The sequence below is a fragment of the Cebidichthys violaceus genome, unplaced genomic scaffold (assembly GCF_023349555.1).
Source record: "Cebidichthys violaceus isolate CVI_PGR_0920_01 unplaced genomic scaffold, fCebVio1.0.p SCAF_43, whole genome shotgun sequence".
NCBI classification, from domain to species: domain Eukaryota; kingdom Metazoa; phylum Chordata; class Actinopteri; order Perciformes; family Stichaeidae; genus Cebidichthys; species Cebidichthys violaceus.
In genome coordinates this window covers 2,150,897-2,170,180 of record NW_027176628.1, presented here as the reverse complement: position 1 = coordinate 2,170,180, position 19,284 = coordinate 2,150,897, and the positions used below count along the sequence as shown (strand labels likewise).

Here is a 19,284-nt window from a genome sequence, read left to right as displayed (position 1 = left end):
GTAACAGTATTTTATGACTTCCTGTTGGAGCTTTTAAAAGTTACAGTACCACTAGTATCAGAACCTTCTTTGGTGTTGTAACAAATGAAGCTGGAAGTCTTTTATTTCTGCTTCCTCATCCTGAAAATAGTTTTTGAATTCTTTCTCTCCCTTAAATGATTTTTTATTTTACTAAAATCTCACCTGAATTTAGCTATAAATATACGTTCTTGGGTTGTTTGTTTATATACATTTTATACAAACTAAAATCTAATATTTTCTCTTTTGATTTTACAAGAAAACTGATTTTGTATTGAGATGAAAGTCATTGTGTTTTCTGAGTCCAACACAAATCTAAATCTATCTTCAGCTGTATATTTTGCTGCTGTGAGACGTTTTAACAGCTGTGACCTCAGAGGACTTTAAAGTGTCTGGAGTTACACTGAGAAACTCAAGCTGCCGGCTACGGTTTCCTGTCAAACAGCTGGACGGGACGAGGTCCACGGATGTTATCAGCTCTGTGGAAAAGAGCTGTAGACTGTGAGGGGGCGGGACTCTGTACAGAGGTGAAGCAGGTGAGAGAGGATTACACAAACAACACAGCAGCAGGATTAAACGGAGCTGCTGAGCTTCAACGTATTTAACACCGAGTCCGGCTTCTTCAGGCTGAATTAAAATCGGAGGATGTAAACGAGACACCTGGAGCTCTCACCTGGTCCGGACCCAGCTCCTCTTCACCTGGTTGGGTTCAGGTCCGATGGAGCTGAACATCCACCCGGAGCAACCTTCAGTCTGAGCGGTTTCATCGGAGGGGAACCGTACCTGTGGGACAGGGTCATGTACGTCCTGTGCAGCCTGGCGGTCCTGACCCTCCACAGTCTCTTCAAGCGCTGGACCAACAAAGCTGTGGAGCCCGGAGGACCTCCAGGGGACGGAGGAGTCCCTGAGGTGTGGGGGACGTCCAGGTCCGGAGAAGATTCAGTGAAGGTCTTGGACCAAAGAGGACTGAGGAGCTGCAGGGCTGAAAGGAAGCGGAGGCGAGGAGGAGGAGGAGGAGGAGGAGGAGGAGGAGGTGTACGTAAGCTCCCTGACAGCAAGAAGCGAGTTCAGGTGAGCAGATGAAGACCAGGTTCAGGCAGAAACCGCTTAGACAACCGAGTACAAGCAACACGAGAAAACGATGAGCGAGCGAGAAACAATTGTGGAAAGTACATTCAGTATTTCTGTGATCGTTTCTCTGTAGAGGTTCTGAATGGAGGAAGAGTCTTTATGATGCTGGAGGTCTTTAATGAATTGTTTCTCTGTAGAGGTTCTGAATGGAGGAAGAGTCTTTATGACGATGGTGCGTTCACAGACTTTGTATGTGGTGGTTATTGTCGGTTCCTTCTAGTTGATGTTTGTGGTTCTTAGCAGCGTTGTTTCTTGTCTTCAACAGAGGAATGAGAAGCATCTGATCACATGTTAAACATTTACCAGCTGGATTCCTGTTTCATGATGACGTAATGTGTGCGGAGCCTCTGTCAGTCAGATCAGTTATGTAACATCAGATTCATCATGTGAAGTTAATCTCACTGTGATCTTTGTATTTCATCAATGACCCTGAATGTCAGGAGTCTGTTTGAAGGATGAGGTCATCATGATGTCATCATTTATTATTACGGTCTTAACTTTGTACACATCTAAATATTTCTGTTGTCCAGGATTTGTTCTTCCTCTTAAGCTTCCCTAATATTTCCAAGCTTATACATTTTGACTTTTGTATTTCGTATAGAATCAATAAATATAGAGAGACGTTAATCTCAGAGACGGCAACGTGTTCGTGGATAAACCGATATTCCAGATGTTTGGATCTCTCTTCCTACAGATCTCTGCAGATGTTCAGGCCTCATTCAGTCACGTAATAGACGTGAAACAGAAATACTGTAGTGTTCACAAGTCGGTGACATCTGAGCATCATCATCATCATCATCATCATCATCATCATCATCATCAGTGAAGGACAACAAGTTGTTTACTTGTACCTGCTGGTCTGGTCTCCCTACAGAAGATTCACCTGGTAGTTTGGTCTTTTTCTTCTTCTTCTTCTTCACTTTTAAACACAGGAAGTGAGTTCATTGTTCATCAAGCTTCGTTTGAACACAAAATCTTTTTGTGCTTTACTCTTCTAATCAACAACACCTGTAAACTGAGACACTTCACTCATAGTTTAGAAACACCTGACTCCAGTGCTCCCAGTCCAGTGCTCCCAGTCCAGTGCTCCCAGTCCAGTGCTTCCAGTCCAGTGCTCCCAGTCCAGTGCTCCCAGTCCAGTGCTCCTAGTCCAGTGCTCCCAGTCCAGTGCTTCCAGTCCAGTGCTCCCAGTCCAGTGCTTTCAGTCCAGTGCTTCCAGTCCAGTGCTTCCAGTCCAGTGCTTTCAGTCCAGTGCTTCCAGTCCAGTGCTCCCAGTCCAGTGCTCCCAGTCCGAGAACAGAGTCAGTTATGAAGAGTATTTAGTCTTAAGATGGCTTAATATTAACAATTAATAAAGGAAACTATAAACTATAAATACTCTGAGCTGTGGCTCTGCTGCACCATATTATATTATTATATTATAATATGATCTTATGTAAACATATGGCTGCATAGAATATGTTCATTGTAGCAAACTATGCTTTAATCAGCTGCACCAGGTTCCTCAGATCTCCTGTTAAACATTATTTAATATAAAATACTATTCATACAATAGCTGCTATATTTCCCAGCATGCCCCTCTTATCCACATTTTAAATTCAATAGTTTCAGTAGTCCGTGTGAACCTGTTGCTCTCCATCAGTTCAGATCAACTCAATTTATTTAGTTTAGCCCAAAATCATAAGAATGTTGTTTTGACAGGAAAGGGTGAATAAAATGGGGTGACCGTGGCTAAGTGGAGAGCAGGGCCGCCTTTCAATCAGAGGGTTGCGGTTCGATCCCCGGTTCCTGCTCCACTATACACTTAACCCCAGGGTTAGGGTTAGGTAGACTAGCATCATTTAGCGTCTGCTAAATGACTGTAATGTAATGTAAAAGGCTTCAAAATAAATGTGCTTATATTAAGACCCCTTATGGGCGGGGCCTGCACACTCAAAGGGCTGTTGCATATTTCAGTCGGTGGAGGAGGAGGAGCAGCTCCTCACGCTTCAGTTGAGGCTGAAATATTTATCCAGGGTAAAGAGTGGGGGGGCGTGACGCTGCTGTGCTGTTGCTAGGGAACAGAGAGGGAGGAAGCGGGGGGGCGTTGACACTGATCCGGCTGTTTGTGTGTTGCTGTCTGAAGCCGCAGCGAGGAAGAGGAGGAGGATGCAGTGATGAGGAGGACGGCGAGGCCTCAGGGAGGGAGGTAAGGACAGACGGACACAAAGAGGGAGCGATGGAGGATAGAGAGGATAGGGAGCGATGGAGGATAGGGAGCAGGAATCAGACACGTTGAATAGACTCCTCAGTGAGATGGAGGGCTGTAACCTGATGATCAGTGTTTCTGATGACCTGAATACGTTGTGTGCTCAGAGGACGGCAGCATTAAGCTTCATTGTTTTTAGGGTTATTTCTGTGTGGACGTCCTCACTCGTCCTGATCGTCCTCCTTTTGTCTGGTAACGTCTTCACTCTATTCTTCCTCCTGTGATCATCATCATCATGTACAGTTCATATCTCTGGTTCACTGAAACACGTTTGTTTCCTCCAAACACCATTTTTATTACCGTTGCTCTTTTAAATGAGATGCTGCGCTTGTTGTCTCTGTGCTACTAGTTTAGATATAGATATACTGTAGATATAGATACAAATATAGATATACTGTAGATACAGGTATAGATATACTGTAGATATAGATATACTGTAGATATAGATACAAATATAGATATACTGTTGATACAGGTATAGATATACTGTAGATATAGATATACTGTAGATATAGATACAAATATAGATATACTGTAGATACAGATATAGATGTACTGTAGATATAGATATGCTGTAGATATAGATACAAATATAGATATACTGTTGATACAGGTATAGATATACTGTAGATATAGATATACTGTAGATATAAATACAAATATAGATATACTGTAGATACAGATATAGATGTACTGTAGATATAGATACAAATATAGATATACTGTAGATACAGGTATAGATATACTGTAGATATAGATATACTGTAGATACAGATATAGATGTACTGTAGATATAGATATACTGTAGATATAGATACAAATATAAATATACTGTAGATATAGATACAAATATAGAAATACTGTAGATACAGATATAGATGTACTGTAGATATAGATATACTGTAGATATAGATACAAATATAGATATACTGTAGATACAGATACAAATATAGATATACTGTAGATACAGGTATAGATATACTGTAGATATAGATACAAATATAGATATACTGTAGATACAGATACAAATATAGATATACTGTAGATACAGGTATAGATATACTGTAGATACAGGTATAGATATAGATACAGATATTGATATACTGTAGATGTAGATACAAATATAGATATACTGTAGATACAGGTATAGATTTACTGTAGATACAGGTATAGATATAGATAGAGGTATAGATGTAGATACAGGTATAGGTATAGATATAGACTGTAGATATAGATATACTGTAGATACAGGTATAGATATACTGTAGATACAGCTATAGATACAGATATACTGTAGCTATAGATACAGGTGTAGATCTAGGTATAGGTGTAGATACAGCTATAGATATAGGTATAGATATAGATATAGGTGTAGATACAGGTATAGATATAAGTGTAGATCCAGGTATAAATATAGATACAGATATAGATACAGGTATAGGTGTAGATACAGGTATAGATATAGGTACAGATATAGGTACAGGTATAGCTGTAGATACAGATATAGGTATAGATATACGTACGTAGTTATAGATACAGGTATAGATATACGTACGTAGGTATAGATACAGGTATAGATACAGGTATAGCTGTAGATATAGGTATAGATATAGGTACAGGTATAGCTGTAGATACAGATATAGGTATAGATATACGTACGTAGGTATACGTACGTAGGTATAGATACAGGTATAGATACAGGTATAGCTGTAGATACAGGTATAGATATAGGTACAGGTATAGCTGTAGATACAGATATAGGTATAGATATACGTACGTAGGTATAGATACAGGTATATGTATAGATATAAGTATAGATACGGGTATTGGTACAGGTATAGATATAGGTACAGGTATAGATACAGATATAGATACAGATATAGATACAGGTATAGCTGTAGATACAGATACAGATATAGGTATAGATATAGGTATATAGGGATAGATATAGACGGTTATTTCATAAGTGTTTATATACAGATATAGATACATGTATGTATGTATTCTCACTTCATACTCATCGTTTCTAGAGCTGCGTGCCGTCCACGTCTGGTGAGCATTGCATTGTGGGACATGCTGACTGCGGACATGCTGACTGCTAACTATCCCTGCTAACTATCACTCTGGTGTTTTAATGGTTAACAGCTTTGACCTCTGATGGTTGGGGTTAGTTAGTGACCCTGAACAGGTCACCACAGTTTAGTTATTGTAACTTTTGGTTGAACCGTTCAAACCCAACCAGTCGGCTATTATTAAAACAAAATCTATTTTGTATGCAGGGCCATATTTCCATTCTGACACGTTCATTATCACACCAACCGAAGGCCACGACACCAAAGAGAACCTTGTGGATTTGACACACTTTCTGCTCATTTCAGTTTTATTCTGAAAAGCTCTAATGCTCTGTCTTCGTGTGTGTGTGTGTGTGTGTGTGTGTGTGTGTGTGTGTGTGTGTGTGTGTGTGTGTGTGTGTGTGTGTGTGTGTGTGTGTGTGTGTTGCAGCCGGTCCAGCGGTCCAGCACTCTGCACAGCCCGGTGGTCATGTTCAGTGCAAGAAAGACCTGGGATCTTGGCCACGCCCCCTGCCTGCAGGAACTCTGGAAGAAAGACATCTCATTGGACGGTGAGTCAGACGTCTGTCGCAGAGGGGGAGGGGCCTTTTAAAACGTGTGTGTGTGTGTGTGAGGCGAGTCATACCTGTTAGTAATGGAGCTCCACACTGAGAAGAAGCTTGGAAGCCTGAGTGTGTTAGTGCAGACAAACAGGTGAGCTGATGAAGTCACTTTAATGAATGATTGATGACTGTGTGATCTTAGTGTGTTTTCACTTCATGAAAGTTAATTGTAACATTTCGGTCGCCTAAAAATGTCTTTTCAGCATTCAGTTGTACTTGGCAAGGGTTAGTAAGTAGTGTCCAAAGAGACTGTCCTGAAGCACAAACAGAAGAGTGAACAGACAGAAGCTGTCAGAAAAAACATAAATCCTGATTGTAAGAAGTGTGTTTGGATCTGTGTGTCCAGAGTTTCTGTGATCCAGAAAAAGCAAACACTCAGTGTGTGTGTGTGTGTGTGTGTGTGTGTGTGTGTGTGTGTGTGTGTGTGTGTGTGTGTGTGTGTGTGTGTGTGTGTGTGTGTGTAATCCTGTCAGTGTGAACAGTAAGAATACTGTGTGTGACTTAAGTCTGTTTAATGCTTAGATTTCCCCACAAAGTGCAGCTTGTTCTCAGGTTGATAGGATGTGTGTGAGCACGCACACACACACACACACACACACACACACACACACACACACACACACACACAGCTCCAGCAGGTTAATGTGTCGGTGGCTGTTATCAGCTCTTATCTGGTCGGACTGGTTTCCATGGTATTCAGGAGGAGTGCAGGTTTACTCAGGAACACTTCTGATTTCAAAAAAATAATTTAGGTTATTTCTTGTTTTGCAATGACCTCAATAATCACTGATCACTTACAAATCTGCTTACAGATTTCATTCTGTTCATTCAAGACGCTTTTCTCAAGAGATTAACATTTTGTCCCACAAACACACATCAGGAGGTCTGTGGAGCTCCAGGAGAGTTTCACCACAACCAAAAACCAAAGGAGTTCAATGGCAACCAGCAGGTAATGTCACCAAGCTTTATCTGATCAGAGCGGCCAAGTTTGAGATGATTTCTAATGCGTGTTGACGCTGTTGTTTGTGGTGACGTAGCTCTGCTGGTTCATGGTTGTACAGGTGACATAGCTCTGCTGGTTTATGGTGGTACACGTGACGTAGCTCTGCTGGTTAAAAACACAAATAGAACAAACTTGGCTCTGTTTGTCCCTCCTGTGTGTCCGTAGCCAGCTCAGTGGACTTCCTGATGAGTGATGGTGAAGACGAAGGCTCCTTCCTGTCTCTGCCCACCACCGCCTTCTCACACCGCCCGTCTCTGAGCGCAGAGCTGTCCGAAACAAACGCACCCAGCCAGCAGCACCTCATCCAGGTAACACACACACAGTGTGTACACACACACACACACACACACACACACACACACACACACACACACACACACAGTGTACACACACACACACACACACACACACACACACACACACAGACAGCTACAGCAGCGTTGTTCATGTGTGTGTGTGTGTGTGTGTGTGTGTGTGTGTGTGTACATGCGCAGTGACGGACTGCTGACATTGACAACTTTGTTCACACCTCGGGGACACTTCCTGTCCACTTACTCATCATATCTGTGACATCACTGATGATCCACTTTGACGTTTTAGTTACTCTGCATAATGTTCATCACACACACACACACACACACACACACACACACACACATGAACAACGCTGCTGTAGCTGTCTGTGTGTGTGTGTGTGTGTGTGTGTGTGTGTGTGTGTGTGTGTTTGTGTGTTTGTGTGTGTTCAGACTCTACAGGACAAAGTGTGTGACTTTCAGGCTCGTCTTCGGTCTGAAGAAGTCTCCCGTCACCTGCTGCACCAGCAGCTAAAGGAGCGGAGCGTCCAGGAGGAGGCGTGTCTTCAGGAGGAGGCGTGTCTTCAGGAGGAGACGTGTCTTCAGTGGCGGTCCGAGGACAGAGCTGAAGGTATGATGATGATGGTCAGATCAGTGTGAATCTGTCCATGTGGTCTGATGTGGTCCACATCAGAGTGGTCCACATCAGACCACATGAAATATTTTACGATTCACTAATTGAAACATTATATAGAGGAGCTGAACCTCAAACCGCTTTTCAAAGAAAACCAGTTTAGAATCTAATAATTAAGTATCATGGTGACTGCCCTCTGCTGGTTGAAATGAGAAATGTTGACATTAATTGTGTGTGTGTGTGTGTGTGTGTGTGTGTGTGTGTGTGTGTGTGTAGGTGTGAGGGTCTTACACCTGTCAGATTGTCTCCGCTGTCCAGAAGAAGAGCAGCTGGTTACTCGGCTGCGCACACAGGTATGTTTACAGGAAACACATCACACCTGTACAGCTGCTGACTTGAACTTTGCTGCTTCCTGCATTTCACTTCTTCACAATAAAGAAAACAAATCGTAAATCTGTGAAATGTTTTTGCACTGATTTGAAAATATGATAAAAATGAGGAGATTGTACGAAGAGCTGACGTGTTGAGTTGTTTTTAAGGTGGAGGAGCTGGAGGAGAAGCTGTCAGATCAGACTCAGGAGGTGGAGAGACTTCGCTCTGAACTGGTGAGACCACATTCCTGAGGAACCGTGGGAATGAACACACCTACACACACACACACACACACACACACACACACACACACACTCAGGTAACACAAAACAGGACTTTGTTCTAAACATGACAGAGAATACAGTTTGTAAAGTGTGTGTGTGTGTGTGTGTGTGTGTGTGTGTGTGTGTGTGTGTGTGTGTGTGTGTGTGTGTGTGTGTGTCCTCTAGGGGGCGACAGACCTGGAGAAGCAGCTGGAGCTGCTGTTGGTGGAGAACCAGTGTCTGAAACAGGAGCTGAAGTCATGCAGGAGCTCAGAGCTTCAGAGCCTCGACGCTGCTGCAGAGAACTGCAGCCACTGCCCCCACAGACAGGTAGATATACAGACAGACGGGTGGATGTACGGGTGGATGTACGGGTGGATGTACTGGTGGATGGGTAGATATACGGACGGACGGGTGGATGTACGGGCGGACGGGTGGATGTACGGGCGGAAGGGTGGATGTACGGGCGGACGGGTGGATGTACGGGCGGACGGGCGAATGTACGGGCGGACGGGCGAATGTACGGGCGGACGGGCGAATGTACGGGCGGATGTACGGGCGGAAGGGTGGATGTACGGACGGACGGACGGGCGGATGTACGGGCGGAAGGGTGGATGTACGGGCGGACGGGCGAATGTACGGGCGGACGGACGGACAGGTGGATGTACGGGCGGAAGGGTGGATGTACGGGCGGACGGACGGACAGGTGGATGTACGGGCGGACGGGTGGATGTACGGGCGGACGGGTTGGATGTACGGACGGACGGGTAGGTGTAGACTATATATCCAGCTGTCTCAGGTATAAATGTCCTCGCTGTGTACTACAGGACGTGGAGTCCCTCCAGAGACAGGTGTCTCTCTGGGAGAACCAGGCCCGGCAGAGGGAGCGACGGCTGGCCGAACTGGAGCCAGAGCTGCTGGAGAAAACCTCCAGAGTGGAGAGTCTCCGCCGGCAGCTGGAGGAGTCGAGGAGGCAGCTGGAGGAGTCGAGGAGGAGGCAGGAGGAGGCCGAGAGGAAACTCTCCCTCCGACTACGGGAGTGTGAGGAGGAGCTCGCCAGGCAGGCGGCGACGCCCCCCAGAGTCCAGGTGAGGAGACACCGGTCAGATTGTGACATCTAATACATGTTGGTGGTTTTGGTTCCTCAGTACGTGACTCAGACGGTGAAGGTGGACTCACATGGTTCTCTGACTAACACGTGTCCGTTGTGGTTTTTGGTTCCTCAGTACGTGACTCAGACGGTGGAGGTGGACTCAGCTGACTCTCTGAGAGCTCTGGCTGAGCTGCAGACGAAGAACGCCGGCCTTCAGGAGCAGCTGTGTGTTCAGAGGACGCTGCTGAGAGAGCTGGAGAACCAGCTGCACGAGTCACAGAGGACCTGCGCTCAGCTCAGGACGCAGGTAACATCTGGAGGAGCTGAGACCTTCTACTTACCCGTCTGCTGCTCTGTCTGCTGAACCTTCTACTTACCTGTCTGTTGCTCTGTCTGCTGAACCTTCTACTTACCCGTCTGCTGCTCTGTCTGCTGAACCTTCTACTTACCCGTCTGCTGCTCTGTCTGCTGAACCTTCTACTTACCCGTCTGCTGCTCTGTCTGCTGAACCTTCTACTTACCCGTCTGCTGCTCTGTCTGCTGAACCTTCTACTTACCCGTCTGCTGCTCTGTCTGCTGAACCTTCTACTTACCCGTCTGTTGCTCTGTCTGCTGAACCTTCTACTTACCCGTCTGCTGCTCTGTCTGCTGAACCTTCTACTTACCTGTCTGTTGCTCTGTCTGCTGAACCTTCTACTTACCTGTCTGTTGCTCTGTCTGCTGAACCTTCTACTTACCCGTCTGCTGCTCTGTCTGCTGAACCTTCTACTTACCCATCTGCTGCTCTGTCTGCTGAACCTTCTACTTACCCGTCTGTTGCTCTGTCTGTTGTTTGCTGTTGTTGAGGTCCAACAAGTCCCCAATCAGAAGGCCCATGTCGATGTGTCCTTGAGCAAGACAGTTAACCCAAGTTGTTCCTAGAGGCTGTTATGAACGGATGTGAATGAGACCTAGTTTAGTCCTAATGGGGCTGTGGAGTCGATCCTCTAACCTTTGTCGTCTCTGTGGTTCCTCTGTGACCAGATCCTGGTCTATGAAGGAGAGATGGAGCGAGCTCAGGGTCAGCTGGAGGTGGAGATGCAGAACCTGGAGGAGGAGAAGAACCGTGTGATCGAGGAGGCGTTCGTCAGAGCCGAGAGCGAAATGAAGGCCGTCCACGAGAACCTGGCGGGTCTGACTCTGCTTCCTGTTTTGGTGTTCTGGTTCTGGTTGTGGACTGGTGATCAGTGTTTTGTGTTGTCGTGTTTCAGGTGTGCGGATGAACCTGTTGAGTCTGCAGCCGGCCCTCCGGACCCTCACCTGTGACTATAACTGTCTGAAGAGGCAGGTCCAGGAGTTCCCCTTCATGCTGGACAAAGCTATCACTGAGGCCAAGCAGGAGGTGACGTCTCTCTCCGTCCTCTCTCTGTCCTCTCTCTCCTCCTCTCTCTCTGTCTTCTCTCTCCTCCTCTCTCTCTCTCTCTCTCTCTCTCGCTGTCTTCTGTCTGTCCTCTCTCTGTCTGTCCTCTCTCTCTTTCTGTCTTCTGTCTGTCCTCTCTCTCTCTGTCTTCTGTCTGTCCTCCATCAACTGGACTACATTTATATTTTAACATTTGTCTCAGATCTGCCAGGTGATCGGCGAGGTGAGCTCCACCAATCAGGAGCTTCTGTGTAAATACAAGAGAGAGATGAACCTGAGGAAGAAATGTCACAACGAGCTGGTTCGACTCAAAGGTCTGAACCAACTTCATCATTCTGATTATTGTCTTGTCTTAAATGTGTCCTCTGTGTCCAGTAGAGAGACTGTCCTCAGTGTGTCCCATAGAGACAGTCCTCTGTGTCCCGTAAAGAGACTGTCCTGTGTCCCGTAGAGAGACTGTCCTGTGTGTCCCGTAAAAAGACAGTCCTCTGTGTGTCCCGTAGAGAGACAGTCCTCTGTGTCCCATAAAGAGACTGTTCTCTGTGTCCCGTAGAGAGACAGTCCTCTGTGTGCCTCGTAGAGAGACAGTCCTCTGTGTGCCCCGTAGAGAGACAGTCCTCTGTGTGCCCCGTAGAGAGACAGTCCTCTGTGTCCCGTAAAGAGACTGTCCTGTGTCCTGTAGAGAGACTGTTCTCTGTGCCCCGTAGAGAGACAGTCTTCTGTGTCCTGTAAAGAGACAGTCCTCTGTGTGCCCCGTAGAGAGACAGTCCTCTGTGTGTCCCGTAGAGAGACAGTCCTCTGTGTGCCCCGTAGAGAGACAGTCCTCTGTGTGCCCCGTAGAGAGACAGTCCTCTGTGTGCCCCGTAGAGAGACAGTCTTCTGTGTCCTGTAAAGAGACAGTCCTCTGTGTGCCCCGTAGAGAGACAGTCCTCTGTGTGTCCCGTAGAGAGACAGTCCTCTGTGTGCCCCGTAGAGAGACAGTCCTCTGTGTCCCGGCTTTAGTTTGAACAGGAGGACGTCATGTGTCCCGTGTCCCTGCTCCCTGTCTCCCAGGTAACATCCGTGTCTTCTGCCGCGTCCGTCCAGTCAGTCTCGAGGAGCAGGACTCCGCCGACTCCAAAAACATGCTGAGCTTTGACTCGGAGGATGACGCCGTCCTCTACCTGTCCAACAAGGGCAAAATGATGACCTTTGATCTGGACAGAGTCTTCCCTCCTAAGGCCACACAGGAAGAGGTACAAGAGGCTCAAACTGATTCTGATCCTCTTCAGAGGGACTCTGTCTAAGTAGTGTCCTCCTCTCTGATTGGTCCACCAGGTGTTTCAGGAGGTCCAATCTCTGGTCACTTCCTGTATCGACGGCTTTAACGTCTGCATCTTCGCCTACGGACAGACGGGCTCGGGGAAGACGTTCACCATGGAGGTATGATCATGTGTCTCTGAGGTGGGACCAGGACTTGGTTCTGGATCATAACCACAGGTCTGTGTGTGTCCAGGGCGCCGTGAACAACCCCGGCATTAACCAGAGAGCGCTGCGCCTGCTGTTCTCCGAGGTGACGGACAAAGCTCCAGACTGGGACTACAGGATCTCCGTCAGCATGGTGGAGATCTACAACGAGACCCTAAGGTGAGCATACCAGGTCCCTGATCTGATCCGAGACCAGTGGTTCAGACGAGAACCAATTGTCTGAACCAGTGCTGTAACAGTACTGCATGTACAGTACTTTGTGTAGAGTACATCCTGTACTGTACTTTATATAGATTTGTACTTGTACTCTTTTCTAGTCTTTTGACCACTCAATGCGCTTTAACACTACATGTCATTCACCCATTCACATCCATTCATACGCTGATGTCAGGAGGCTTCCATCAGGACTAACTAACAATCTTGCCCCCTGAGCTGGGAATCTGTCACTGAGCCACAGTACATCATAGGCTGTACATGATGTACTCTATATAAAGTACTGTACATGATATACTATATATAAAGTGCTGTACATGATGTACTCTATATAAAGTACTGTACATGATATACTCTATATAAAGTACTGTACATGATGTACTCTATATAAAGTACTGTACATGATGTACTCTATATGAAGTACTGTACATGATGTACTCTATATAAAGTACTGTACATGATGTTTTGTAATAGAACATCTGTGTAAAGGACTCATGTGGACTCGGTCCAGAACTCTGAGACCTGGTCTCAGATTAAAGTCTCAGATTATCAGAAACCAGAAATACAGAATGTAAACAAAGATCACATGACCTGAGCGTGTTTGTTTATTAAGCCCTGAGTCGAGTCTGCAGGTTGTTTTATTGATCCTTCCCCTGAGCTTGTTGCGTGGGACCTGAGTCAGTCTGCAGGTTGTAAAGGTCTCTGTTGTCGATCAGGAACCTGCTGGGGGAGAATCCCTCCGACAAGCTGGACATCAAGATGAACCCCGATGGCAGCGGACAGCTCTACGTCCCCGGACTGACCGAAATCACCGTCCAGAGCCCCGAGGACATCAACAGGGTGAGGACTTCCTACTGCGCTCGTCCTTTCAGTGTACAACGTCTCCAGTCAGCTGCTGGTCCCTGCCTTCTGTATGCAGCTGTATTTTACTGTGAAGTTCATTCTTGACCCTGTTGAACAGAACTAGACTTTTAAACATTTAAAAAACATGTTTCAGGTGTTTGAGTTGGGTCACATGAACCGAGCGACGGCCTGCACCAACCTGAACGAACACAGCTCTCGTTCTCATGCTCTGCTCATCATCTCCGTGTCTGGAGTCAACTCTGCTACAGGGAACCGCACACAAGGTACACACACACACACACACACACACACACACACACAGTAGAGTAGAGTATCAGAAAACCAAACGCTGCACTCACAGACTGATGTGGACATTGATCACCATGTAAACGGTGACGTCATCCTAGTGAAGAGTGACACCAGAACAGAACCTTGTGGTTCCTCCTGGTGAACATGAGCAACTTGTTTTTAGACCTAGTTGTTAGAGAGACTTGACGGTCTACAGACAGAAGTAGGTCTCTGCTGGTCCTGAGGGTTTCTGGTGTGTCTGGTTTACAGGTAAGCTGAACCTGGTGGACTTGGCGGGCTCTGAGAGGATCGGGCGGTCGGGGGCGGAGGGCAGTCGCCTCAGAGAAGCTCAGTGCATCAACAAGTCTCTGTCGGCGCTCGGTGATGTCATCAACGCGCTGCGGGGCCGACACGCCCACGTCCCCTTCAGGAACTCACGCCTCACATACCTGCTGCAGGACTCTCTGAACGGGGACAGCAAGACGCTCATGATGGTGCAGGTGAGACCACTTCAGACCAGAAGAACTACGTTCATTACGTAGACCTGGAGAGAGTCGTTACGTAGACCTGCAGAGAGTCATTACGTAGACCTGGAGAGAGTTGTTACGTAGACCTGCAGAGAGTCGTTACGTAGACCTGGAGAGAGTCGTTACGTAGACCTGCAGAGAGTCGTTAGGTAGACCTGCAGAGAGTCTTACGTAGACCTGGAGAGTCATTACGTAGACCTGCAGAGAGTTGTTACGTAGACCTGCAGAGAGTCGTGACTTAGACCTGCAGAGAGTCATTACGTAGACCTGCAGAGAGTCATTATGTAGACCTGCAGAGAGTCGTTATGTAGACCTGCAGAGAGTCGTTGAGTTGACCTGCAGAGAGTCGTTACGTAGACCTGCAGAGAGTCGTGACTTAGACCTGCAGAGAGTCGTTACGTAGACCTGCAGAGAGTCGTTACGTAGACCTGCAGAGAGTCGTTACGTAGACCTGCAGAGAGTCGTTACGTAGACCTGCAGAGAGTCGTTGAGTTGACCTGGAGAGAGTCGTTACGTAGACCTGGAGAGAGTCATTACGTAGACCTGCAGAGAGTCGTTACGTAGACCTGCAGAGAGTCGTTACGTAGACCTGGAGAGAGTCATTGCGTAGACCTGCAGAGAGTCGTGACTTAGACCTGCAGAGAGTCGTGACTTAGACCTGCAGAGAGTCGTTACGTAGACCTGGAGAGAGTCGTTACGTAGACCTGGAGAGAGTCGTTACGTAGACCTGGAGAGAGTCATTACGTAGACCTGCAGAGAGTCGTTAAGTGGACCTGGAGAGAGTCGTTAAGTGGACCTGGAGAGAGTCGTTAAGTAGACCTGGAGAGAGTCGTTACGTAGACCTGCAGAGAGTCGTTGCCTGATTTAATTATGTGTGTGTGTGTATATGTGTATATATGTGTATACTGTGTGTGTGTGTGTGTGTGTGTGTGTGTGTGTGTGTGTGTGTGTGTGTATATATATATATATATATATATGTGTATTTTCATGTCCTCTCTGATGTCCTCTGGTCCTCTGTGTTGTGTTCAGGTGTCTCCTCTGTCCAGTAACATGAGTGAGTCCGTCTGCTCACTGAAGTTTGCTCAGCGTGTTCGCAGCGTAGAGCTGATGTCCTCGTCGTCCTCCAGGAGACACGAGAACTCGTCCACCTCGTCCTCACCGACACACGACAGCGTCGAGGTAACGGAGACGTTTAGCACAAATATTTGGATCTTAGTTTTTCTGTATATCTATCTATCTATATATACATATTATATGTATATGTATGTGTGTATATTTGACCTCTCCGCAGCTGGACTCCCCCCCGGTGACCCCCCTCCCTCTCCCCATCTCTCGAGCCAGCAGTGCCGGCTCCTCCCTTAGCTCCGCCTCCAGAACTCCCAGCAGCTCACGCAGGAGGTCCCAGTCTCAGCTGTCCACTGGTAAATGTACACACACGCAGTATAAATACACACCAGTACACACAGATTCATATATATAATACAGAGAGAGATGAATAAACATGCAGTACAAATACACACGTAGTGATGCCTTTACTGACCTCAACTTCAAAGAGAAGCAGGATTCTAGAGAAATGTATTTATTACTCAAAAAAGTCATCATCACTTCGTCACAGTTTCCCTCTTTGTGTCCGAATACATTCAGTATTTATTTCATCAGTACAACTACAGTATCTGTTACAGTACTACTGTGTTTATTCACTGATACTTTGAGACGCTTCTAGTAAATACTGTAAACTGGTAAATGTAGTAATTAGCTGCTGTCAGTCTGTCCTTCTCCCTCTGTGTCCTCATTCTGTCGTCTGATTGGTTGGTTTGCAGACAGACAGGTAGACAGAGCCAGCCCATTGGTGGGGGACGGTGGGCAGGTAGGTGGGGGTGGATGCTGATTGGTGGATTGCTTGGCATGGAAGCGCTCAGCATGGCATGATGCCCCGCCCCCTTTCCTTCTAAACTCTAACCACAGAGCTCCACCTGCTTGTGTCTGTGCGCCTGCGGGGCCGTGAGCAGGGCCCACGGTTTAAGACGAGTTTATGACGAGTTTAAGATGAGTTAAAGACGAGTTTAAGACGAGTTTATGACGAGTTTAAGACGGGTTGAAGACAAGTTTATGACAGGTTGAAGACGGGTTTAAGACGAGTTTATGACAAGTTTATGACGGGTTTAAGGCGGGTTGAAGACGAGTTTATGACGGGTTTAAGACGGGTTGAAGACGAGTTTATGACGAGTTAAAGACGAGTTTAAGACGAGTTTAAGACGGGTTGAAGACGGGTTGAAGACAAGTTTATGACCGGTTGAAGACGGGTTTAAGACAAGTTTATGACAAGTTTATGACGGGTTTAAGGCGGGTTGAAGACGGGTTTAAGACGGGTTGAAGATGAGTTTAAGACAGGTTGAAGACGGGTTTATGACGAGTTTAAGATGGGTTGAAGACAAGTTTATGACGGGTGTAAGACGGGTTTAAGACGGGTTTACGACGAGTTTACGACGGGTTTATGACGGGTTTAAGACAGGTTTAAGACGGGTTTATGACGGGTTTATGACGGGTTTATGACGAGTTAAAGACAAGTTGAAGATGGGTTTAAGACGAGTTTAAGATGGGTTGAAGACGAGATGAAGACGAGTTTAAGGTGGGTTGAAGGCGGGTTTAAGATGGGTTTAAGGCGGGTTGAAAGTGGGTTGAAGGCGGGTTTAAGACGAGTTGAAGGCGGGTTGAAGACGGGTTTAAGGTGGGTTTAATACGAGTTTAAGGCGGGATGAAGGCGGGTTGAAGAAGGGTTTAAGGCGGGATGAAAGCGAGTTTAAGACGGGTTGAAGACGGGTTTAAGACGTGTTGAAGACGGATTTGAGGCGAGTTTGAGACGAGTTTAAGTCACAAGAAAACGTGACTGGAGACTGGAAGCTGGTGCTGGTTCCAGTCTTTGTAATGATCCAGTCCTGGACTGATCTCTGTACTGGACTCGGACTAAACTAAGGCTGAACCAAATGTCACTTCTTTTATACATTCAGAACTTCTAAAGAGGTTTTGAATGCCTGTCATCAAATAAAATAGTTAAACTAAATCCTCAATTTGAATGAAGTGTTTCCTCTAAAATAAGTTTGAGTTTACATCTTTAAGTTTTTAAACACAATGAATATAAAAATAATGAAACGTTGATTTAAATGTTAATGTTATGAATACTTTGGTACCGATGTACATTATAAACAGCTCATCGTTATTTAAGTCATGAATCTGGGATTTGTAGTACCACGTCCACAAATAAATCTGAATCTGATAAATCTGAAAATACTCGTTTTTCCTTAAATATTACGACAGAACTCCTCTAACGTAGTTTAACTAGTTTTTCTAAATCGGTGCACAAAGTGTGTTATTTAAAAATTGGCCACAGGGTGTCAAAATAAAAAAAGTTACTAAAATAATTAGTTTTCTTTCATTTTGTTTTTAAAGGCTTAAAATACCCCTCCCCCTCCTGTTTTAACCTTAAAAGACTTTTCACATTTATCGGCAGCACTGTGGACATTAAACAAGTCACGTGACTGACGGAGTGACGAGGTCACGTGACCTGCTGACAGATGGTCTGGTTTTCTCTCCAGGACGACTGAAGCTGACGGCTTGAAGGACCTGGAGACGGCGCTATGAGGAGGTCCAGGTCTGACTGGGTCCAGGTCTGACTGGTGTCTGCCAACACTCTGAAGCTGAACCGACTCCCTCCTCTGCAGGATTGATTGATATGAGGGTTGAGGACCTCCTTCAGCCGCTCACAGGAGCCGGATGGAGACGCTAAGCCTGATGGGACTTTCATGGCGATCTCTAATAACAGACTCTCATCAGCAAAGAACAACATGCCAAACTTCTTCTGTGATGATAAACATTTAAAGATCTAAAATGACTTTCAAGAGAAACGACTGAACCGTTAAAAGTTCTCGAGTCCGTCTTGTCCGGATGAAGTCCTTCATAACGTTTACTCTCCCAGCAGTATACGCTTCCAATCACAGTATTTCTTTTATTGTTTTTGTAAAGTTGCACTTTAAAACGTTGAGATTTGTTTTCTAATCGACACTTCCAGATGTGGTTGAATCATAATATATGAATAATATGGTTATATATTTATGCTTTAATCTTGTCTTATTTAGATTTTTATTTTGTTGGTTGAGGATGCTGACGAAGTGTTAATCTTAAACTTAATCTCAGTTTTAATCTCGTTTCATCACGTCCTGAATCCTCTTCTGTAGTTTTTAACGGAGGCTGTCTTTGTGTCCTCGCGGTCCAATCAGAAGTGAGAACACTATCGGTCTTCTTCTCTTTCTCTTGATGTTTTTATTCTTCTTTCAGCTCGCTGAACAAAAGACGTTCAAATCTTCTTCACTTCCTTGTTTCTCCTGCTGTCGCCTCTTTAGAGGAATCAACGCAGGAAGCCGCCACAACAGATCTGTAGCTGGTTTACTTTGCCGTGATGCAGACGGAGTTGATGGTGATCGGTAGTCGTAGTAAACGGAATGCTTAGAATGAGCTGATGATCAACATGTCTGCCTGCTTTGTCTCTGCTGTAGATTTCTACAGGTTTATTTCATTTTTATTCCCTTTTTTAATAAATAAACATCCAAAACAAACGCCTCCATGTGTCAAAAGGATTCATTCATCGTTTTCTCTTCTGTGTTCACTTCAACCAGATGAGATGCGTGTGAATTGGTGAACTTCAGAGGAATGTTCTTGAACCTCCAGTCTTAATGCTAAGCTAGGCTAACCACGTCTGGACTTTGTAACACACAGTTATGAGATATCCATCTGAACATTTAACTATTTTACTGCTCTGTCAAA

The 19,284-nt window shown here is 45.7% G+C and overlaps 1 protein-coding gene across 8 annotated transcripts in view; it reads left to right on the top strand.

The window, feature by feature from the left end:
- The window catches only part of kifc3 (kinesin family member C3), a 27,132-nt gene extending 8,052 nt beyond the window's left edge, over nt 1-19,080 (top strand). The window contains exons 1-22 of one of the 8 annotated variants that reach the window (XM_068728698.1): nt 305-1,089; nt 5,900-6,020; nt 7,240-7,382; nt 7,851-7,998; nt 8,278-8,354; nt 8,541-8,606; nt 8,823-8,966; nt 9,464-9,724; nt 9,863-10,036; nt 10,753-10,900; nt 10,980-11,110; nt 11,331-11,442; nt 12,182-12,363; nt 12,446-12,550; nt 12,624-12,754; nt 13,525-13,648; nt 13,806-13,935; nt 14,210-14,439; nt 15,496-15,645; nt 15,758-15,887; nt 16,287-16,333; nt 18,060-19,080. In XM_068728698.1, the coding sequence (XP_068584799.1) occupies nt 817-1,089; nt 5,900-6,020; nt 7,240-7,382; nt 7,851-7,998; nt 8,278-8,354; nt 8,541-8,606; nt 8,823-8,966; nt 9,464-9,724; nt 9,863-10,036; nt 10,753-10,900; nt 10,980-11,110; nt 11,331-11,442; nt 12,182-12,363; nt 12,446-12,550; nt 12,624-12,754; nt 13,525-13,648; nt 13,806-13,935; nt 14,210-14,439; nt 15,496-15,645; nt 15,758-15,887; nt 16,287-16,333; nt 18,060-18,068 (3,036 nt within the window). In that variant the 5' untranslated portion in view covers nt 305-816 and the 3' untranslated portion in view covers nt 18,069-19,080. Of the gene's footprint in view, nt 1-304; nt 1,090-3,254; nt 3,338-3,358; nt 3,590-5,899; nt 6,021-6,096; nt 6,163-6,951; nt 7,021-7,239; nt 7,383-7,820; nt 7,999-8,277; nt 8,355-8,540; nt 8,607-8,822; nt 8,967-9,463; nt 9,725-9,862; nt 10,037-10,752; nt 10,901-10,979; nt 11,111-11,330; nt 11,443-12,181; nt 12,364-12,445; nt 12,551-12,623; nt 12,755-13,524; nt 13,649-13,805; nt 13,936-14,209; nt 14,440-15,495; nt 15,646-15,757; nt 15,888-16,286; nt 16,334-18,059 lie in introns of those variants that run through there. The other 7 variants (XM_068728697.1, XM_068728700.1, XM_068728701.1 and 4 more) reach the window with 7 other exon arrangements.
- The last annotated feature ends 204 nt before the right edge of the window (nt 19,081-19,284 follow it).